The sequence below is a fragment of the Stegodyphus dumicola genome, chromosome 9 (genome assembly GCF_044657685.1).
Source record: "Stegodyphus dumicola isolate Sdum_Otavi_A_Nest chromosome 9, ASM4465768v1".
NCBI classification, from domain to species: domain Eukaryota; kingdom Metazoa; phylum Arthropoda; class Arachnida; order Araneae; family Eresidae; genus Stegodyphus; species Stegodyphus dumicola.
Window position 1 is genome coordinate 18,470,988 of NC_140776.1, and position 25,288 is coordinate 18,496,275.

Below are 25,288 nucleotides of genomic sequence, written 5' to 3' on the forward strand. Positions count from 1 at the left end.
AAGCCTTTGTTTTGATGGCGGCCATTGATTGTTTACATTTCAAACAGCAGACTAGTGGATTGTTTGTCAATCTAGAGAAACTTAGCTTCGCAACAACAGAGATAACGCCTTCATTTATTAAATTCGCCAATTAAATCATGCTTAATCCTTCCTGGAATTTTTTCGAGGAAATAAGTGTTTAAGATTTACTTCGTAATTTTTAATACAGATATTTTGACTTTTTATGTATTTTGCCTTGTCGCGAAGTGAGAACTGAATTAATTGATTGAGAAGTACTCAATCGTCTGTGAAAAACTGTTTCCTTTTTGTTTCGTTTGCTTAATTTCTTTTATACATCGTTCTAGCTTTATTATAGTATTTGAATAGAACATGTGGCAACGATTAGATAATTCTATTCTTTAAATGATATAAATTTTGTGCATTATGAGTTACAATATGAACGAAATATAATACTGTTGAGTGAATCTAGCGCCAGAGTGTCGCTATGGTAAACAAATACTAGAGTGAATTTTAAAGAATACATTTATTCTATTGTGGTTTATGCGCTTTCGGCGAAGTAGATTTAATTCAATCCAATAAATTTAAATGCAATGCGAGAAAAAATGCGTATAATTTAATATTCCGTACAAAGAAGTCATGTGGTGTACAGATCAGTTTTTTTTCTTATTATTATTGAAGAAAACATTTATTGTGTAACTCTGTTTGCTGAGGGCCAGTCTATTGCAAAGTTTATCAGTGTTCAACTGTATAGAAAGGACAGTTAAAAATGCTCCAACTGACCTTATACACACCCCTTTTAAAGGGCGACTGGAGATTAGGAGATCCAATCGCCTAATCCTGGTGATGACGAATTATTGTCCACCACATTTTAGTTCAGGTGTCACTGTAGAGTAACTTTGAATTTTTCATAGTCATGAAATTGAAGAAATTTACAATGGCCTCGCCGGGACTCGAACCTTAACCTCTCGATTACGCGCCAGGTGTGCTACCGTGACACCACAAATGCATGCAGGAAGGAAGGACGAAGTACCTTATAGCAGCAGTTCTCAATCTATTGACTATAGCAGTCATCGTATCATCTAAACAAAAATTTAGTACCACCACTACTTAGTTCAGATCGCATAAATTTACGAGTGTTAGAGAAAAAAACTCAATCAGGATGTTGGTTTTTTAATTTTTGAATTTATTAGTTAAAAATACTTTGCTTCCTTGCGTACCATCTATTTTTGTCTTGCATACCACCGGTTGAGAGCCCCTGCCTTGTAGTATAATATAAAATCATTACAGGTAGTATTTGAAAAACGAAATATGGAAATATGGCATAATACATTTTAATAAAATTTAACTTTGATCGTAATAAAACTTCTAAATAAAAACTGAACAATAAAACTTTTTACCTGTTTCAACTGTATTTGGTTTAAACAGTACTCAGAACTTCAGAAATCGATGCCAAACTTTTCATAAAACATACATTTTTAAAACGCATTTGATTCAGTATTTCTGAGTTATTGATATTGACTGCATGTGCCCATGCTTATGAATTCTGTGCAAATACACATTTGTAAGAAATATGGAAAAAAGATCTCTGTTCCTTGATTAAACACTAAATTGTATATATACATTTTGAAATTTGTTGTTACTGATTTCGCATAAGAAGAAAGAAACAATACTTTAAAGACATTCTTTAAACTTTCTTATTGATACCCAAAGGTGATTTTCTACGTTGTATTGACTAGAACCTTTACTGAAATTTCAGCTTGCGTTTTATTTCGAATGAAATTATAAAACCCATACACGGGATATTACACGCAATTTGTTGTCACGTATATACAAAATTCGATCAATGTTTAATTAAAATTACAAGTTGCGAAATTTTTAATTTATATAAACATATTGTGTTGTCCGGAAAGTCCGTCCCAATTTTAAAGGGAAACCGAAATTCAGAAGATTTAAATTTTAGTATCCATTTATTGAGATTTTACCACCCTTTTCTCTGCATGCCTTCCTGGAGTAACGGTAGCACACTTGGCACGTATTCGAGATGTCCAGGTTCGAGTCCTGGCGAGGACATTGTGGATTGTTCGATTTCCTTGTTTCGAAAAATTCTAAATTACTCTGCAGTGGCGCCCGAACTGAAACCGTGGATCCACCCGGCGTGGTGAATGATGATTCTTCAGCAGCTGTATTTGGCGAATGTGTCCTATAATCTCCAGTCGCCCTTTTAAATGGTGAATATATAATGTGTTTTTTCCATCCTTCCGCATGCCTTCGTGGTGTAGCAGTTAACACACTCGACGCATATTCGATAGGTCCAGGTTCGAGTCCAGGAGAGGGCACTGCACATGTTTTCGGTCTCCGGCATCAAAATAATCAAGCTCTTCAGTGGCGTCCGAACTAAAAGGTTTATGAATGATGAGTCTTCAACACCAGAATTTGGCGACTGGGTCATCTAATTACAACTCGCCCTTTAAAAGGGAGATTATATACGGTAGTACTTCATGGTGTAATGGTATCACACTCTGCGTGTATTCGGGAAATCCAGGTTCGAGCCCCGGCGAAGGCATTGCTCATATTTCATGTCTTCTGCTTCAAAATCACTTAATGTCTCTACCGCCTTTCTATGCGATTTTTATCTCGACCAAAGATTTGAAGTATTTTCCTGTAATGCTCGAAATAGGTGGAAATCAGAGGGCGCGAAGTCTGGTGAATATGGAGATGAGGTAGATTATCGCATTTGAGCTCCAACAACTTCTGTCGAGTTATCAAAGACACATAAGCTCACGCATTGTTCTGATGGAACAAGACATGGCCTTCCGATACACTATTTTTGGATGCTTTAGTTCATTAACAGTCTTCAATTCATCTAATTGGGAACAACTCTTCTCTGAATTTATCTCGCGTTGTTTGGTAAAAGCTCACAGTACGTAATCCCTTTACAGTCCAACCAGACACGAGCTTGGTTTGTTTGGATGAAGAACGACATTTTGGGGTAGTTAATAGTGGTTCATACCGTTTTTCCCAAAAGCATTTTTGCTTAGCGTATTTTAGATATTAAATGTATGTTAAAAAATACAGTTGTTGTTTTCCCATAATTTTTACATTAAATTTACTAGGAAATAAAGAATCAAATAAAAATATTTTTATTCACATGTATGAATAAAAATAATTATTATTAGGTTTCTAATGAACATACTTATATAAACCCACAAAATAACTATGATGGTACTTAGTTATTACTAATACAAAAACTATTGCAATTGTTTTTGTGTAAATAAGATACTTAAAATACTTTTCTGAAAAACCTAGCATGTTGTTATCATCAGAATATATATATATATATATATACAAACATCAAATAAATACGTAATTTTAAATTTAAAATCAATCTATTTCAATTTTTAGAAGGAATTTGTATTAATTTAGTAAAAAATGTGTTCTAGAAATTATGAAGTTTCTATTTTAATAATTAATTCCATGAAATCATTTTGCAGTCTCGGTATGCGGATTTTAAATTAAATTTGTTTTCTTTCATCAGTCGAGAACTATAATTTAGAAATTTTATAAAATAAATTTTAAAATTAGAAAGTTTTAAATTCACAACTTGAGATATATTGATTCAAATTGTAGAGACATTAGGTTTTTTAAAAGCAGGAAAGATGAAAAATTAACAATCGCCTTGGCCGGGAATCGAACCACGGACCTCTGGAATACCGGCCCAGCGTGCAGAACCACTACACCATGAAGGGCGCTAGGAAAGTGGGAGAAATACCTTATATACTCCCCTTTTTAAAGGGCGACTAGGGTTTTAGGGGACCTAGTCGCCAAATCCTGGGTGCGGAGAATCATCAACCACAACCCTTTTAGTTCGAGCGCCACTTGTAGAGTCATTAGGTTTATTAGAAGCAGAAAAGATGAAAAATATGCAACCGCCTTCGCCGGGAATCGAACCACGGACCTCTGGATTACCGGCCCAGAGTGCTACCGTTACACCACGAAGGCACGCTAGGGAAGTGGGAGAAATACCTTATAATTTTAGTCACTCTTCACAAACATACGTGCGATTAGACCTCTTTATCTTTAATAGACACGTATTGAAAATAGTTATTATGCTTTTATTTTTGCAAGAGATTCATATAGTCTCTTATTTAGCATAATTTTAAGAAAGTGTTAATGATAAGATTAAATTTGTAAACCCTTCCTATAGCGTTTTAAAAGTATATTTCTTTTTCAGAATTTATCACCTTTCTTGTAAACAGGTTTATAGTCTTACATAATGTCTATAGAAATTCTATTATTATTACTTTTTAAATAAATATAATTAAATATTAATGTGTTTATTTTCGTTTTGTAAGATGCTACTTGCGCTGATTTTATAGAGCTGTTTCAAGCGAAATTTGTTTTAATGTTACCCAAGGATATGTATTTTATCGATTACACAATTCACTTTTAGCCTTCGACATGGAACGGCCTCATGTTTTTCGCAAAGTGTTCAATAATTCATATATTTTTTATCCGGTAATAAACAATTCCGCATTTATTCGAAATTTCGAATAAATGCGGAAATCTACATTTATTTATTACATTATTTACTATGTAAAATGATGAAGTATTTGTACTAAATATGCCCTTTCTGTAATTTCAGAGGATCCTCCGGAATTTCGAGAGGTCTTCTCCGATCATCTACTTCGACCCGGTTCCAGAACATCACTTCGTTGCTTGGTAACTGGTAACCCACTACCTCAAGTATCTTGGAGGCTGTATAGCCGACCAGTGGTTGAGGGTCTTGGTGTAAGAATAGGCGATTTCGTGGATTCTCAAGGACTCTTGATGAGTTTCATCAATATTTCATCTATTACACCAGAGCACGGAGGAATCTATTCATGTCATGCCAGGAACGAGATCGGTGCTATAAGCCATTCAGCTCGGCTATCTGTTATTGGTTCACCATATATCCATCCAATGGATAATGTCACGGTTGTTACTGGAGACGAAGTCAACGTAGACTGCGCTGTTTCCGGACATCCACTGAGAAATATACGATGGAGGAAAGGTAATATTACAACTTATTATTAATTGTAGTTTCAATGTGGTGAATGAATGGTGCAATTTACTTCAACATAATAATTAAGCTCTAATAGTACTAATAATAGTAAACTAATGAAGACATTCAATATAAAAAAAAAATAGAACAAATAAATAAAACCTTTTTCACTTCTCTATTTTCGTTGGAAGCAACTTCAGGGCACTGCTGTTACAACTTTCGTTTGCAAAAGAAGTAAGCTATTGTGAGTAGAAGGAGTGCGCCTGATCGAAGGAAATAAAAGGGGCCTGAAATCAGTTTTGAGTATCTCCGACAAGAATGTAGTAAATGTTCGGTTATTCAAGGAGTTGGTGATATGGGAAAATTTCAGAGACTTATAAAAATTCCAAATAAAGGTGAAAGTTAACGTGAGGTATAATTTTGACCCTTTGCACTCGAGAGGTGACTCTAAAGCTTCGTTCAGACGGGGGCGTAAAGGGTGGTTAAAGCTGAGTTCCGTTGCCAAGGCAACCGGTCTGCGCTACGTCACAAAATCTGGTTTAGCGCTCGTGGCATAGGGTTCAAAGTTTTCAACTTTACGCCAAGTTTGGGATAAGCGTCGACCAATCAGAGCGAAGCTGAAGCGAAGCGGCGTTCTACAGTAGATTTCGCTGTCACAAAACAAGCAGAGCTAAAACGGGAAATCAATAGAGCGGGAGAACAGCGCGGGAAATTAGCCTTAGTCACCACTTGATTTGTTGAGATAACTCAAGAGGTAACTCTATTTCATTATCTATTATTTTTAGATACAGGAATCATCGACGTTAATTCTGACTCCATATTCGTGGCAACAGGAATGTTATTTTCAAAGCTACGGAACCCAATAAGCATAGAATATGATAAAAAATCACTTTAAGTGAAAAGTATTTGATTTTTCTTTGATGAACGATTGACATTCGATTTTTATTTGATGAAGAATGAAATTACGTATGCGCATAGGCTACTTAACGAGATAGCGTTGAAGGTGTAAGAAAGCGAAAAGTGAATGTAATAGTATCGTGAAAATGAAAGCAACAGTGATTCAGCAGAAAAGACAGAAAATTCAGATTGGATAACGTGCACAGTAACCGAAGAAATACCTCAAAGTGTACCGCCTGTATTACGCGAAATAGCCAAAGATCGCAAGTATATTCAGACATAAAAGAGCCATTATATTTCTTCAATTGTGTGTGAAATAACGTTAAATAAGCTGTAAGAAATTCATGAAATATGTGGAAAATCGTCTCGAGTTACAGATTCTCCTAAGCTAAAAAGGCTTCGAGTGTAAAGAGTTAACTTAGAAAAGTGAAAGTTATGATTTTTAGTCCAGTAATGAAATATTACAAGAGTTTTTATTTTATATTCTTCGCATGAAAGATGCTCTCACTGTTACTTACATTTTGTGTTACATCTTTTACTTTTGTCAATTGCATAAATATTACTAAATTTATAAATATGATGTCAAAGAAGTTAACGTCAAGCTAAATGTGTTTAAATATTACTCCTAGATATATATTTTTTCGATTAGAGAATTCACAAACTTGTTCAGAATTTCATGGTTCTAATTTCAGCCTTTGACATGAAACGACTCGGTAATCTCAAATTCTAGCGTTTCATTTATCAACAGAGAGTAAAAATTCAATTAATAAAATCTTTTTTTTTTACTTTTATAAGCTAAAAAGAAATGATTAAATTTTTATTCTTATTCATCATTATAATAAAATATTTTTTTATATCAAAGGAGAATGAAATATAAAAATCTGACACTCATATGTAAAAATTCCAAATATAATGTTTGATAATTTAAATCCTATTTTATTTACTGGCCGTAAAAATTAACGATTATTCGAGCAATTACGCAAACTAAAGGTGATCGTTTTAGCTACTTATGATTACTGTTGAAAATTTTCGGATATTAATGACTTACACGTCTGCTAATTTTACACGTATGGGAATGGGAGAATATTTAGAGGGAGAGACATTCAATTTTCTGACACAAAGGTTAGACTTGGAATCTACTGGAATTTTTATTTTCGCAGAGGCCATAATAAAACTTTTACATCTTCGCAACCCTTTTATTACCACTTTTGAAAGGTTTTCAGAAAAATATCTTCTCTAATTTTAGAATGCTCATACATATTCAGATTCAGGACTGATATTTAAAGAAATAAAATTTTTCTTATGAAATACATGGCAGTAAAAAGGAAGTTTGGGTATGTATAGTGTCTATGCGGCATGGGACCACTCTAATTACACAAGTCCTTTCGAGAAATTGGCGGGAGAGGAAGAGGTGGGGGAGACCCTCGGACACGTCTCTCCGGAGTGTTCTTTCTAAAAATTGGGGGCTGTCATCTGTATGGTGCTCAAGGCTCTTACCAACGACAGGAGCATTTTACTAATTGAACGATGAATGTAGTGGGCTTGTGCCATTCACTTTATATTTGTGCTTTAAAATGCAAGAGAATAGCTTAAGGGGACTCATACACCTTAAACCCCTCATGATCTTCGAATATGTGACTGTTGCAAGAATTGAGATTTTTTTTTTTTTTTAATTTTAAAAGCAATTACTTCCAACTTTTTACAGCTGACAACATAATACAGCTGCTTTCGAAAATAGTAACCAGAAAGTTTGTGTTGCCACAAATATTTCTGTAATTTAATCCTCTTTGTGACAAAATATTTCGCCATGGTTCCACCTTGCGCGCATGATATTTTAAAAATGGCTAATGGTACATACTTGAAATTAGATGGAATTCTTTATATGGGCACTATTTTTGAACTGAACCAACAATCTGTTAAATATTTTAATATTGAAAAATTTTGCGGACGAAAACATTACAAATTTTGTTAATAAAATACATTTTATAAACTGAACTCAAAATAAAATAAAAATTGAATATGAAATTTATAGAATTTTAGGTTCACAGTAGTTTCCAAATGTTATAACAGCTATATATTAAATATGGAATTAAATTATGAAACAGAATGTTTTAAACTGTGCGCGCAAATTGGAAACATGACGAAAAATGTTGTCACAAAGCGGATTAAATTATAAAAATATTTGTGGCAACACAAACTTTCTGATTACTATTTCAGAAAGCAGCTATATTATGTAGTCAGCTGTAAAAAGTTGGAAGTAATTGCTTTTAAAATCAATAAGTAATCCCAATTCTTGCAATAGTCACCTATTCAAACATCTTATGGGTTTTAAAGTGTATGAGTCCCCTTAACTTACATTTTTATAAATAATTAAATATAAGGTATAGAAATCTGTAGTCTTACTTTTTACTTAACATATTACTGAACGCTCTTTCTTCAGAATGGGATTTAATAAGGAAAGCGAGCTGTATTGATTGCCATTGAAAACTTAGCCATTTTCAAAATGACCTCATAGCGCAAATAAATATTTCTCAAAAGAGTGTTTCGCGTGCTTCGAAATACAGAATGGAGCGATATAGAGTGAAAATGTGAAAAACGCTCGGTTATAAAGATCTTTTTAATCCAGAAAATCGCTTTTTTCTCAGGCTCATAGCTAAGAAAAATACTTTCATGCTCAGAGAAACAATGCTTCCTTCTACTTGGTTTTCGCCGTTTATTTCTTTATAACTTCCGTTAAGCGAGACTTTAAAAAAATCTAAGAAAATACAAAATAGCGAAAAGAATTCTCCGAATACGAAAAGAATGAAACTAGCCATAATCTCTTTCTTATTTTTTTATTAGGGTTTCTTAAACTTTCCCACCGTGTGCTATGTTAAGAACTGCATTTCTAAAGAAGGAATAAAAATAGTTCTTTATGAAACACTGGCGCACCTAAATTTTTCACTCTCTTTTTGTATCCTCCCCTCTTTTTACGCTGTTCCCATTTTTCTGAAATATCTCATTGATTTTTCCTTTTCCATTTAATGGGTGGAAAAAGAAAAATCTTTTCATCATTATACTGTCATTTGCCGTTACAGAGTTCGCCTAACAATCGTTTTTTCTCGTCTTCTGCTGTCGGATAGAGTGAAATTATACGCATATCTAATTCATAAATCGATTAATTCAGGTCATTATAATCAGCTTATGTCACGTGTTACCCGTGTACTAAAATGGTATTTTTATCTTCTTCTTTAAAAACGAGCAGTGATATACCGGAATAATCCAAGCTTAATGAGAAAGATTCAGCCGTTATTAAATCTAAATGCAGCTTATAACACAATGAACGGCAATCTTTTAAATGAATAGATGTCGTTTTATGTTTCACGCATTCTTCCCCAGATTAAGAAATCGATACTCGGGGGGGGGACTGACAATCTGTAATCATGAATGATATTCTGTCTATATATTTGACTGTTTGGTACAAGCAATTACTTATTTATTCAAGCCATATAATACTATATAATGAATGCACGAAATTTTAGGAACCATATCAACATTAGCAAGAATACGCAGACTATATATATATATAAATTAAACAACCTAAATATATATATATAATACTTGTATTTTAAAGTATTATTTCAGCCGCCCGGACGGTGTAGTGGTTAGGGAAGCCTGACTGCGATACCGCAGGACCCGGGTTCGAATCCTGGAGAAGGCATGGATGTAAAATTTGTCTGTCTCTTCTTGGGAAGCAAAGGTGGCTTACCTATTAAGTGCCTCCATAATAAAGACACCACTATATCTAGATAAGCGCCCACCATTGTAGAAAAAAAAGAGCATTATTTCAAGTTTATTAATAACTTCGAACCAATAACATTTTAAATAAAAATTATTTGTTTCCAATAAAACTTTCACTAGCACATTCAGAGTATTAAGAATTCTTTTACTAATTAAATTTCCTTTGCTATTGCATAAATAAATGTTTTATTAAAGTTCTAAACTGATAAAATCCAGCTCGCAAAGAGCAAAAACACATTCTGATACGGGGGCTGTGCCTCACCAAGAAAGGTACATCCAAATCGAAATAATTGCGGTAGATATGATATATTAGGTTGTGAATGGCTTAGTCAAGAGATACTGCAGCGTAGAAAGAATAAATGAACAAGACGTTGTCCCAGCTCTGTCTCTTATGCAAGCTGTAATGACACGTGGCGTTGCAGCTCTTGTGAGATTTCTTGACAAACTATCTTCAGCTGTTGGATCGTCGACTTCCTGCGATGGTCGAAGGCGCCTGTTTTTAATACTACAAGCGGGCTTTACTGAGAAAGTATTTGAAAAACGTGACGACAATCAGTTAAAATAATTGCCTTATACGGCCGGCAATACCCTGGTGAAATGTAAGCCTTGAATATCTCGAAAGGAAATGCAATACAATAGGGTGTAGAATATCATCGATATACATTTGTGCTGTAAACGAGTCACGGATGACTATGAAACTGTTTGACATCAATGAAAATGCCATTTTAGACCATAACACTACTGTCAGGCTGTGTGAAGGGCTACATTCATATCAAAATACCAACAATGTCCAATACGTCTCCAGACATGTCTTTGCTGGTCAGTTCGAAGCAGGAATCATCTCTGAAGACAATTTTACTGCATTTAATAAGATTATACGTTGAAGGATAGAGGACTACTACAAACACGCTAGAGTAAGACCAGAAGTAAAGGTTACTCCCGAATGATCGTCGTGAGTGTGTATCTCGTTTCTGAAATCGCCTACCAATGGTATTTCCGGCCATTGATGTTCTGGTCATTCATCCGACCGTTGAGAATTACGAAGCTAGATGCTTGAAAGTAGTCATCCTGCCCAATCGTCTCCTCATATGGACCGTTGCTTTCTTGACATTGCGCTCGGCTATTATTTAAACATCACTACCAGCATCATGGAAAGTATCCTTCCATAGGATTCACTATTTCTTTTCACGCCCTCTTTCAAATGGTCAAGTGCGCTCCTTATGCACTCTCATCGGCTTGCAAAGCGTTGATGCAATAGTAGGAAAATTTTAATGGAAGTTCTGCCTTAAAACTGGAACTTCCTTTCTAGTATACATCATCCGGATGTTCAGTTTTGACGTTCTGTACCTCTAGCTATTAACTTATTGGCTTTCAATACTTCATTTTTGGTCCAATAAATGTATTTTCCGCCTTTTGTTTTAGGGTTTGAATCCATGTTCATCTGTACATTTTGATATTACTACAGTCATTACTGTAGTAATATCAAAATAATATCGACCAACAATTCTCAGACAGAGTTCTTTCGCGTGCATTTAACTTGTGCAAAGCTCAGAGTGAATGAAGTGTCAATATAATTGTTAAAAGCGTTAAAGCCATTTCTAGAATGACGAAGTTTCCACAAATAATCTCATTAACCAATCAGATTTTTTAAAGTTTATAAGATATTTCTCCCGCCTTCGCGGTGTAGTGGTCAGCACACGCGGCGCGTATTTGAGAGGCCCGTGGTTGGAGTCACTGCGAGGGCATTGCTCATTTCTTCGATTTCCTTGTTTCGAAAAATGCTATGTCTCTACAGTGGCGCTCGAACTAAAAAAGGTGGTGGATGATGATTCTCGACCACCAGGATTTGGCGATTGGGTCCCCTAATTCCCAGTCGCCCTTTAGAAAGGGGGGTATATAGGGTATTTCTTCCGCCTTCTTAGCATGCCTTCTGGTGTAGTGCACACTCGGCGAGTATTCGAGAAATCCGTGATTCGAGTCCCGGCGAGGCATTGCTCATTTTTCATCTCTTTCGCTTCGAAATAACCTAATTTCTCTACAAGTTTATAAAATTGAGTTTTTACAAGTTTGATCTTATGATACAAATTTTAGACTTGAATAAATACAATTTTTAAGAAGTGAGAATTAAAAAAAAAAAAAAAAAAAAATTGGCGTATGTTTACTTATAGTGTACGATCTTATAAAACGCAGATCTTAAAAAACATTTTATACAAATCTTATAAAACGTAGAATGGCAATACCTGTGAGAAAGAGCAATATCTCTTGCTGCATGGAGGACAGATGTTTCGATAATGTAACTCACCATGACGTCACAGTGATAAAAAATATGAGTGAACCTTTGAAACCTTTAAGAACTAGCAATTTTTCAAACTGTACAGGTGATAAATATTTTTCTATCTTAGCATATATGTACACTATGACGGCATGGAGGCAAAGAAAAGAAAAAGGTTTTAAGGTTTTCTATACTCCCGCTGAGTATTTCAGGTTACCAAACTGCTCTTGTACCTCACTCTTGCTAACACAACTAATTTTTTTTTGTATTTTAAGCTTTATTAATAAGCATCACTTACTCTTTGCATTTACGCTACATATAACTTTAAAAGCAAAATCTCAAAATATTTAAAAACAGCATATCTTTAAAATTTACGATACAGTGTTAGCATACCTTTAGAATTTCCAATAGTGTATTTGCTATGTTATTTCTTTGAAAATTTGGCAGCCCCCTTAGGAAAAGTAACAATAATAGTTTTTAATAATTATAATCATTATAATAAAAATGATTTTGAAGTGTTCAAATAATATCATTGTATAAAAATATTTAATGTTTTTAATTAAACATGTTTTAATTTAAATTCTTATGTCATTATCACTACATTGAAATCAATCGGATTAAGAAACAGAAAAAGTATTTTACAGAACAGTGTTTATTGCTTTTCAATCACTTGGTTTTCTACTCAGTAACAAAAAGATTAAATTTCAAAGTTCAATTTACTGAATGGCAACACCCTGGTGCGTGGAGGTAATAAGCATTTTAGTTGATGCAGTGGCACCTCATTGCTTTCAAATACCCTAATTTTGAAATTAAATAGGGGGTGAAATAGAAAAAAATCTGAAAGGTTTCCAATTTTAACGTTCCGATAAAGGATTTTTCAAGTTTTTTACCCCCTCGCGAAGGTGGCAGTCTATCAGTCTGATGTTAAAAGCACTCCTAAAACCCATTTCTTTTCTCGTTTAGCTTTATTATTAAGCATCATTTTTTTCGTGCTTACGCCATATACAATTCAACAGCAAAATTACAAAACTTTTAAAAGCAGCATAGCAGTATACATTTATAAGTCTTGATGTTCAATGTTGGAATACATTTTTTTGTCTTTTTCGGTCTTTTTTCAATTTATCATATGAATATTCACTTTTCTTACTAAAATGACTTTAATTTTTTTTTTCTTTTTATTATTAACTCTTGGTGTGTTAACATTATTTAATAAATGTTATGTTATTCGCACTTCAACACACATAAAATTCAGTTCAACAGCAAAATCACAAAATATTTAAAAACAGCATATGTTTAGAATTTCCGATACACAGTCTCGCTCACTGAAGATAGAAATATTTTACTTTTTCCATATACCACTGCTCTCTCTCTGAAATCGTTTATTTTATTAATCACAAATTTTTTAAAGTTTTACAAAATATGAAATTAGTAATAAAACAAATTCGCTCTTCCAAGTACCCATTCGGATGGAGAATTGGGTTTTTCAAAATGTAATGGCTGTAGGTAACTTGTTTTTTTCCCACAGTGCGAAAAATATGCATAAATGAATGCAGATTTTTCATTAAATAATTTATTTAAATATTATACAAGGCAGTGATATTTAAAGGCAACAATTCGAAAAGTGATGCGCCATTTATGGTGATTCAACTCAAAATGCTGTTTCGAGACTAATATACCATTTTGGTCTAACATCCCTTTTGGGCTAAAATGTGTTATAGTTTGCTGAATGCCAACAGTCTAGCGCTGAAAGTAGAATATTATTTTTCGATGCTTCGAGCTGTCGCTTTTTTCTATAATGTGAAAAAGATATATACAAATGTACAGAATCATCATTATAAAATGTTTGCAATAATATAACCCGATAACGATTTTTGGCAACAATATGAAAAGCGATTACGACGCAAAAGTGAGTTTCGATACTACTAAAAATAAATAAATAAACAACTTATTAAAAGAATAAATAAAAAAAAAAAATGATAAATTTTATTATACGCACAAAGGGTCGGTTTTTTAACAATTTATGTGTTACCTTTATTTATCAAATATCATGTTACTTACACTTAAACCATAAAATTCAATTCAACAGCACTATTGCAAAATAATTTTAAAACGAGCACATCTTTAGAATTTCCGATGCATAGCCTCGCGCGCTGGCGATTTTTTTTTTTTTTTCAATTTTTTTTTAAATTTTTTCCATACAGTGTTGTACTGTGCGCTTTGAAATCTTTAAGTTTGTTAACCAAAAATTCATTAATGTATTACAAAATATGAAATCGGTAATAAAACAAATTTCAAATTCCAAATTGGGGCTTCCAGATGTCCATATTAGGTGGGAGATTACGTTATTCAAAATTGGATGGCTCTAGGTACCGTTGTTTTCTCACAGTGCGAGAAATACACATGCATTTATTTAGATTCTTCATTATTTGAACCGGCATTTACTGTGAATCAACGCAAAATTTCAAAATGAAATTTATAGACGATTGGGCTAATAAAGATGAGAAAAGATTCAACAAAAGTAGTTTCTAAATTCAGTACTTCCCCTTATGCACAAGAAATAAAAATTCTTAAACAGCCAAATAATATCCTTAACAGTATAGATTTTCACTAACTATTCTAAACGGCACACAAGAAGAAAAGCAGAGACACAATGCTACGTTTTCTTCCTTCTCGAAAATCGATTATACTGTCAAGCATATCTGTGATAAATGGCATTTTAATGAAAAAATGGCACTTAATTAATTTGCAAATTATGAAGCTACATCTGTTAACTAATTCTAAGAGCTATTTTTTATATTTAGAGATATATTGTAATAGTTGTGAAATAAACTTTCGTAATGAAATCACAAGTTAAGGGTTAGAAACAGATTTTTTTTTCTTTTTCGTATGCTAAAATAAAACTAAAATCACGATAATCTGCTTTATTTCTGATAGCCTTGATGTTTATAGAAATACTTCTACCGAAGTCTTACTTGACATATTAATTTCACCTTAAATTAAAGTTTTATCCCACAATTTTTTTTTTTAATTTATTTTTACAGCAGCGTAAACGTAGCCGACAAGCAAATGTATTTCACTCTTTCGCTTTCTTGATCGTAGTATTAATTAGTTGTCAAGGCATAAGAATTGGAACACCCGAAGGAAGTATTTCTACTTTTGCTGCTACCTTCGCTTTTTTAATTCAACGCTTTTGAAGTTGCATTCCAAACAATATCCGTTTTTTTAGAAGCTACCTTGAAATTCGCTAAGTTGGTAATTCAATTAATGAATTCCTAATTGTTAAACTGAGCGTGCATACAGTGAACGTTTCTTGTGTGTTCAATTTAATTCTCTTTATTCTCTTTAGAGGAAATGAAGCATTTTGTTTGCTGGACGTTTTACTCTTCAGCATTTTTGTATTCGCTTAGTTGAATTCCAGAAGTATTTTTGAAAATCTTAACTTTCAAGCGTAGCTTGCATGCATAACTTTATTGCATTTTTAATTGTTTTATGATTTTCATTTTTGCTTCCTATGTACAAAGTAAAGGAAATATTGTAATTGCGAAAAATTTCAGATATTATATTTGAACGGAAATGTTCATTTTGACGGTCGCCGAATCCATGTTCGAAGTTCCATTTGGTTTGAAGCTTAGGAAGGAAGCTTACCTCAGTGCTGTAATGTAAATGTACTTACGGGTGCAGAATAAAAGACTTTTTTTTCCAAAACACATTTAAAATGGATTGAAACGGGATGTCGTGACATCTGTACTTACTTACGTATGTATCTCGCATAACTCTGAAAACAATTAGCCATAGAATATTGAAATTTTGTATTTGAGACTGCTATAACATAGTTCTTTAATTTGCAATTAAAATTAGCTGTTTAAACTTATTGTTTATACTTTTACGTCTCTTTAAAAATCTAAAACTTCAAAAGACCAGTGCACCTTAAAAGCAAGAATAAATATTTGAATATCAGGTATTTGTTTAGACGCTTTTTAACTTAAGTATCTAAATAAGAACACAACGTTCAATTTAGCTTTTAAAAATAAAGTAATGATGTCATAACAACAACATAAATGTGAAAACGTGACGTTCGCTGTAGAGTTTAGATCTAACGGATGGCAAGTTCCATAACAGTTCGTTTAATTATAGCTGTAGAAATGTACAACTTTCTTTAATTAAATTAAAAAAACAATTTATTCCTTTCTTTGATATCGGATTCCTAAGCTGGTAAGTTAATTTCTAATTTTGAAAGCCAAATGTTTTGAACGTAATTTGGTGACAATTAAAACCTGTCAAATATTATCTCAACATATTAATAGTTTAAATTTAGAATACATTTTTATTCGCTTACGCAATAAACGATGTGTATATTACATGTGTATAGGTGTCAACATATTTAAAGAAAAAACCTTTTCCATTGACAATTCCAAACAAAATAGACTTTTCACTCTCCTTACAAAGTGTAAACAATGAAATTAGATTTTTAATAAGGTTCATATATATTTTTCTTCTGTAAAAATATATATATATATATATATATATATGTATATATCTTTTACATAATATATATATATATATATATATATATATAAGTACTTACTATTATTGTCAGGCTTTCAAATACGTCATGTATGTGTTGCTCGTAACTGCTTACGTAGCCATTTATTTGTACATATTTCGTTCTTGGGTGGATAACCCTTTCCTAAGTTTAGGAAGTGTCGACAATGAAATTAATCACTTTACATTTTATCTCTTAAATATCTTAGCGTTTTACTTATTGTTGTAAATATATCTAAATTTTATTTTAATACGAATACAGACTTCAAATGCGACTGGACTACACGATAACTGCACAATTTACATTTAACTTAATCGAGTGCTTTTCAGTAAAAGCATATCTCACCAACATAGCACAAAAACATCCTCAGGATGAAAGTTAGAAATCTTCCAATCCGATCCAGCATTTTTCCATTGTTTCCTTGTTCTCCTAATTTGATTAGAAGTCTTTTTCCAGAAAATAGTATCATATGTTCCCTGGAAATCTCCAAATACTTCCATGGAGGTTTTTTTAGAATTAAAGCCTGATTTTTATAGCATGAAAAAATTTAATAATACACTTAGAGGTGGACATATCGTTTCTGAAATAAGCCTTCCCCTCCTGTATAATTTCACTGTTTTCCAGGAAAAATCTCATACTAGTAGTCAGCATTCTTGGGAACGTTTCTGCCACTACTGAAGTCATAAATATACATTTATATAAATCAAAGCTCTCTATTTGTTTATCTTTTTATGGATAGGTATAACCATAGCCTCGATCCAAACGCATGGAATATTAATGTACCTGTTCCAAAATATACTATAGATTGAAAAAAAGAGTGTTTTGGGCCATAGGTCGTAGATGTTTTAAAAACACTGGAAATATAATGTCTGGTCCGGTTGCCTCTTCCCCTTTGAGTATTTTATAGCTCCTTTTAATTCTTCCGTGGAGTTATCCTCATTTGGGCTGTAGTTAGGATATTAGCATCTCATTTTGCACTTTTTTATCAATTTTATATTTTTTAGGTTCAGAATGTAAATTTCATTAGGCATCTTATTAGCAAAGCCTTGGTATAACTGATAAAGCACTTATGGCTTAGTTCAGACTTTCAAATAGCCTCCTGTTGAATGCGGTGATAAAATTATGCAGCGAATTTAATTTAATGCAATTTAATAATAAATGAATGCAATTTAATTATATTAATACAGTTTTCTTACAAATGAATGCAGTTTAATTATATTAATGTAGTTTCCTTATAAATGAATGTAATTTTAATTTAACTCTACGTTTGCCCTTTCTTTTTTATAATCTTTTTGTAAACAACTTGCGATCAAAATTTAAAGCTTCTGTTTGTATTTAATTTACATCGGCTTAAGAAAGTAAGTAAGTGCTCTCTACCTTTGATACCCGAATTATTAAATGGAAAGCGAAAACGCCAGCAGCAGCATATTATGTTTGCGATAAAATGACAGGAAAATACTTTTTGATGAAGCGCTTTAATTTACTCTCTGAACCTACTTATTATTAAATTTTTCCGGCAGCAAACGGTAGAAGATTTCATCCTAATTCCGAGGTATTTGCTTTACCGCATGTTATTTTATACCCTATTTGTTAAACGCAAATTTACCTCCACTTTTACTTAAAGTATTATGAAAATTTCCAAGAACATCACATAACTACTTTAATTGATTCCAGTCGCTGTTTGCTTTGCATAAAAATATTCCTCCATCCCCAATTTCGGAAACTTATTTAAGAACTTAAAGTGAGTAAAATCTCTTGACTAGAGGCATTATGCTGGTTTAAATATGTAAGCATGTAGAATTTTAACGGCTCGTAATATATTCATGAAGGTGGGACCCGAGTAATGAAAATCCACGCATTTGGAAGAATAATGCATGTAATATTCACGGCTCTGTAGTTTTCCCAAGATAACCTGTAGGAAATTGCATTATTTCATTTGCTTAGAGACTTCCCAATCGCAATTTTAAAGCCTCCGAACGAGAAGTTGTATGCCGCTTTCTTGTCATGCTTTCCCATGGGAATCTCTAGCTGTCAAATTAAGACGTTGAAAAATTTGTAAAGCTCAGGGGATGAACGTGAAGCCTAAAATATAATTTTAATAACTAACTCGAATATTCTGTAAACTTGAAATTGTGTACATTATTCAACTCTCAAAAGACTGAACGCTTTACTTGATATTAATGCTGTTTAACAATTAGTCGTATTTATGTGGTTCGTGAAAAATTTTATTTGCCGTAGTGATAACATGCGTATATTGGGAGAAAAAAAAATATTTTCTGAATCTTAATCTTTCGAATTTAAAAGCGGAAAGTTGAAATTTATTGATAAATTTCAACAAAAATAAACATATTTTGAAATCAAATCATTCATCAAATAAAATAGTAGTGCAATTTTCACAGAAAAGATAGCTTAAAAATCTCGATTGCATTTAACTTTCGTCCATTAAACCGCTTTTTATTTTGTGAAATATCATCAGACAGGTATCCGCAATTTAATAGTTTAATAACATATTTTTATCAAGTATACTTATAAAAAGTCTTTTATATGTTTATACTTTTGCTCAGTCGCAGCAAAAAATTTCTGACGCTAAGAAACAGGTTCTTCTTTATAATACTTCCCGCTAGATAGAGAGGATGAAACCATTTAGTGAATTAATTGGCTGATTAATAACATTTTAACATTAATCACGCACCTGAGAATGACTTATGATTTTCCTAAATGAATCATAACTTCTGCATTTCCCTATACATTAATTTAAATTTTAAAAAAATTCATCCATCCTAGCCAGATGTTACCTGATTAAATGTTGGGAAGTTTCCGAGTGCGAATTATTGAAATGAAGGAAATGAATATGTGCATTTTCGCTTTCAGTATCTTTCATCTATATAACTATTCATCTTTGAATGTACAGGGTGAAAGTTATTGAACTATATGAAATGAAACGCAAATTATTTCAAAAACTACTGAGTGCACAATCTTTAATCAACACGTAAACGCCACTGCATATAACGGAACATCGAATGGCAGTTTTCAGCTCAGCAATGGATTTTGGGTTATTTCTGTACACATTGTGTTTAATATAGCGCCACAGAAATGAGTCACATGTGTTCAGATCCGGAGAATATGGCGGCCAAGGAGTCCCATTCCTGTGGCCTCTGTGTACCCCAAAGCCAGAATACGGTCCCCAAAGTGCTCCTCCAGGACATCAAACACTTTCTTGGTCCGATGGGGTCGAGTTCCGTCTTGTATGAACCGCGTCTTGTCGAAGTCAGAGGCACTTTAGATGAGTCAGAAGCACTTCTGATGAAATTATTTTCCGAAACCTTCACGTATCATTCAGTAGTCACCGTATCATCAACGAATATCGCACCCATTATTACATGACTGGATACTGCACACCACGCAGTTGGACAGTCTTTTCGATCCCGCTATAATCTGAACACGCTGTACCGGTATATTTTCACGTGAAAATGGCCGACAATACAAGTTGCGTGCGCATGCGCATACTAGTTCCCATCATACCCTGCGGCAAATCATGAAGTTTGAACTTCATCACGCAAACCTCTCAGCTGTCATGACTGTTTTATTTCATGTAGTTGAATAATTGTCACTCTGTTATATGTGTATATATGTGTCTGTGTGCCATGAAGCTTCATTTGGGGACATAGATGTGGATAAGGCTGTCGCTGGTGAATAAAAATAGAGAAATTATCTATACAGATGCAAACGTGGCACTTGTCATAGGTCATCAATATTTAGACATAATTAGTATTATGATAAAACAATGGAACAAAACAATGGAAATTCCACGTCAGAACTGAATTATTTCACTATTATTTAATTTTGGAATGGTATACTTTCGGAAGACTTATTATAAGCATTTTACGTTTTTCGCATGTATAGGGAAAATAACCAAATTAAAAATAAAACTTTAGATGCTCTTAAATTTGTATCTCATATAGACAAGTCGCGTCAAAAATTTGAAAAAAAAAATTTAAAAATTCTAAAATATCTTATAAAAAGTTATGAAAGGAGATCATGGTTTTGTACAAACTCTACTGTGAAACCCAGCGATTTCCAAACACTTTTTTTTATCGCGAAAACCTAAGGTAAACATAGTTATAAGTTACAACACATATAATGTAATGTAAGCTAGTGTAATATAATGTAACGTAATATAAAACAATGTAATACAATGCAATAAATAAAATGTAATGTTATGTAATGTAATGTAATATATTGTGAAATGAAGAGTACTATTTTGTAATGTTACATAATGTAATATAATATTATCTTATGCAATACGGTGAAATTTAATGTAATATAATGTGCATGTGCATTAAAGCCGGTACAGCTACAATGTTGAGTGACCCCGACACTAGTGAAACCAGATACAGCAAGGAATGAAAAAAAAAAAAAAAAAAAAAAACCCTCGCACTCACGTAATACAGGCTCATAATTTAGCAGGTGATAGAGAGCCTACTTCTTTGACGTATCCCTCAAGTATCATTTCTCGTGCCCTTCTGGAATGTGTGTACCCTGAATGCTTGAAAAAGTAAACAATCTGAGCACACTATATATCTTTTCTTCCTCCCTGTCGAATGTTTGAAACATCATCTACCAGGTTAAAATAACACGCCGAACAATGATTAATTTAGAAGTCAAACAAAAAATCAGCATTATATTTGCAGGTTTTCCGGGGCTAGTTCCGATAGTATTACTATTGAACCATCTGCCCCAGCTGCCAAAGTGCAAATGAACAAGATGAGATATGGTGATAAGATAAGAATGCCTGGGCCGGAGTTAATCTACTGGCGCCATCTATTGATGAAACAAGAAAACTAAAACATAATTTCCTTAAAGGCTAAAGGTAAAGATGGATTTGAATTAGGATCGTTAACTAGAACATAAACATTTGTTTTAATGTGTAACGCCTCCAGAATATCTAATTCGCCAATGGAAGATGTTTTTAAAATAATTTTCGATGCGTAAATCTTTTACTTTATTGAACAAACATAACGGCATCATATAAAGATACGATATACCTATTGCAGTAAAAAAAGGGGAAAAAAGAAAAAAGGAATCACACAAGTTTGGTTGAGAAATAACGCAAAAGACGTTTAGTTTTGCTGAATCCCATTTCTTTTTAGTGAGAGCGTTACAAATTGTCGTTCTTCATGTCACCATGGTGGTTTACCTCTCCGCACAAATGAATCATTGCTCCGTACTTGAATATCAGTGATAAAGTGGTCGGTATAGTGATTGTAATGCAATTCTTCTTAGGTGCGATTTCAAAATTTGTATCTTTTGATACTATCATCTGACTTATCACTACATCTAAAAATGGTGCAGTTTTGTTTGCAATAGCTTTTGCAAAATCTTCGAACATTTTTGCTGTTGATATCAAATTTGTGGCTAACGTTATTTGTTGGTTTTTGTAGGCTACATGTTGTGGGCTACATTTTGTGGAGAGAAGGGCCCCTCTCTTCCCAAAATTAAACTTTCTGAGGGGATTCGTTACTTTCTTTTCACAGGTAAACAGTAGTCTTAAACTGAAGATATCATTGCAGAATGCTGTGATTGTTTGGTGGATCTGTATCATACTGCTTTCGGAAACCATGTTAAACCGTAACAAAAACGCTTTGTACAATCCGCTGTAGTAAAAACGAAACTCATGATCGGTGACACGAAAATTTGCACACATAAATTTAAAATTTAAATTATTTAATTTCATTATATGTAATTCAAAATTCTGTGCCGTTCGTAACTTGGAAGTAGTAGAAATTTAGAATTTCGGTTAATTGTTTGCAGTAATATCCGCACCCGATGTTGCGTACTTGAAATAGTTATTTAATTATATTTCATTTTATTATTTTACATTCTAATATATTTGTGTTTTTTAGTTTCATTTTTTTTAAGATTTTTTTTATTGTTTCCTTTATCTATATGAGATATTGCTTATTAACAAAATTATATGGTTGTAACGAAATTCTTCTGCCAAAAAGGTTTCTTAATAATGTTAGGAAAAAACTACGAATGAAATATCATTAGAGCGGGTAAATATCGCCACCCAATATTCTTTTCTGCCAGTTTTTTGGTAGCTTTTCAAAGCCTTCGGACTACAAACTCGGCGACGCGAGTTCAAAAGCAGATCAACCTCACTTCGAACGTCCTGTGCAGAAAGGAAGATAGCACCAGCAAGATGACCAGCAGGTGTAAAAAAAGGTTGTTGTACGAAAGCACGATGTCTGGGATATATGGCGGGTGTGGCAAAAGATCCCCTTCGAGTCAGTACAGAGTTCATCCGGTGAATGCAGACACATGTGGTCTTGCATTATCTTGATGGAACATTTTTGCACCGGAACTCAGTTCGAAGTTTTTCCTTGATAGCAGAGTCAAAACAGATTAGCATCTCGCTGTAAACCTTACTGTCGAGGGTTTTCACCCTTTTACATATACTATGTGCTTTTATCTGGATACACGGCATCCATGATATTTTTGTTAGTCAAATTGCGCTTTGCGAAGCTGTCGACTCAATTTTCCGCCTGGGTTCTTGAAGTAAATTCGCTTTTCGTCATAAACAACGCTCCGGTCCAGAATTGTGGCCTTGCGTTGCTATTCGAGCGGATTAGTGCGGGCCCGAACACGTCTGTCTTTATCTGCTTGAGTCTGCTCATGCAGCACACAGCGACTGAGGTTTTACGTCAAATGTATGCGATGCATAGCGCTACTAATGGACATGGTACTAACATCTTACTCCTTAGCAAGATCTCCAGTGGTTGCATACTCATCTTCTTCCATAAGTTCTCGCAGACGGGCTTCATCAACGTCAGTAGGCCGGCCAAAGCGCTCTGCTTCTTGAATGCCATAGTCCTTGTGTTTGAGCACCAAGCCTTCACAATGTCATATGATAGATATTCATAGATTCATAGATTCGGACTTCACCATACAAATCTCTGTACCTGTGGGAATGAAGGAATAATAAATCATTATCTCTTTCACTGCAGCCTTACTAAAGATTACCGCCTTTAGCATACAATTTAACTTCTGCTCAGTTATGGTTTCAACAGTTATTAAAAAGTAATATTCTAAGAAATCATCTTCATAACGTATTAAATTATATCTCCGCAAACATCAATAATCTTAAAGGAACTCGAAATCATTATTCTTTGTTCATTTACCTTACTTAATACGCCATTCTTTCTACTACCTCATTTTAATGCTTTCACTCAAGACCATCTTTATTCAAGTACACATTCAAGATCACTCAAGCTCAATCAAGAATTTAAGAATATTTTCTAACTCCATCTCCTTAATATATTAATAAAGTCTCAACTCGAGAAAGTCTTTTACTCAAGAATGACTGTCAGAAATTTCCACGAGCTTTTCGTTCAAGTCGTCCTAATTCATTCAAATACTATTTCTCATCAACTTTTATTCAATTACTGCTCTTCATTCTCCGTAATGAAATATTTTACTTTTATTCTTTACTCTTTACAAATCTTACATTCTCAGCCTCTACTATTCTCATACGTTATGTTGTTGATTTTCAAAATTTGTAACGATCTTCTTAAGTATTTACTTACGTATTTATGTCTCATTTACTTACATATTTATTTAGGTATTGTGTATTTATGTATTTAATTTTTTTAATTTTTATTATATAATTCTCAACATTCTAAAACTTTATTTGACTTCATATATAACAACATTGTATTTATCTTATTCTAAATTTTTAACTTTTATTTATTGTATCTATTTATGTTTATTATTTATTGTATTATTTATATATTTATATCTTGATATTTAATTTTTATTATGTAATTATCAAAATTCTAAAATTTTATTGTATTTTACATAACAACACAGTTGGTAAATGATTCCATCAGTTGAGCGTAAAAGCTGAATGTCTTGAAGGCGGTGCAGCTGCTCATCTGATGGGAAATAAATAAATAAGTAAATGTCATATGATACAACATTAGGACCTAAAGCTATACACAATTTGGTGACATTCTGTAGCTAACGTTTTGCAACAGAATTGGAAGTAAATTATGGTTCCACTCTGGTAGCATGATAGTTTGTGACATCTTGTACTTAATGATAACGATGGTTTTTTATATATTTTACAACACTGTGTTCAAAAGCGTTTAGCAAAATATGAGTAAACACGCCATCGCGAACTGTTTGCGCAGACGATATTTGCAGTTGTGGGAAACTTTTCTTAAACCCAGCATTTCTTATGCTTCTTACATTCCAAAAAATGTGTAACGAATCAAATTATTGTCTAATAACTATTATTATCGACTCTAGCTTTTTGACATTTCACAATTACACATTTCAGTATTTATAATAACAACATTTTGACAAAATGTATTTATTGACAAAAGTGTTTCATTTAAAATAATTACCTTGACATCAAAATTCCGCAAGTGAACTGTGCCATAATATACGAATAATTATTCGATGTGTCATAATAAAGCCTGCAAACGCGAAATTAAATTTTAAGATGTTTGCTGTCGTTCATGAATATCAAAAATACTTGCTATCCCTAGCTCGGAAGCTATTGCACTTCAAAAACCCTATGAGTCCTTTGCACTGGATTAAAAATCATATCAAAATATTTCAGTACAACCTTTATGTGTATAAATAGTTTATTACCATGCAATCGTACATTCTGTATTGTTCATTTATCTTCTTGTCAACATGCGCAAATATAATAATGAATGCAATTAGGTGCCGTCCAACTGGGATAGAG

The 25,288-nt window shown here is 33.1% G+C and overlaps 1 protein-coding gene across 5 annotated transcripts in view; it reads left to right on the plus strand.

Moving 5' to 3' along the window:
• LOC118192095 (cell adhesion molecule Dscam1-like) overlaps positions 1-25,288 on the plus strand; it is a 1,228,438-nt gene that overhangs the window by 436,684 nt on the left and 766,466 nt on the right. For all 5 annotated transcript variants that reach the window (XM_085823258.1, XM_085823260.1, XM_085823262.1 and 2 more), the window contains exon 7: positions 4,643-5,050. In XM_085823258.1, coding sequence (XP_085679384.1) covers positions 4,643-5,050 — 408 coding nt within the window. The remainder of the gene's footprint in view (positions 1-4,642; positions 5,051-25,288) is intronic.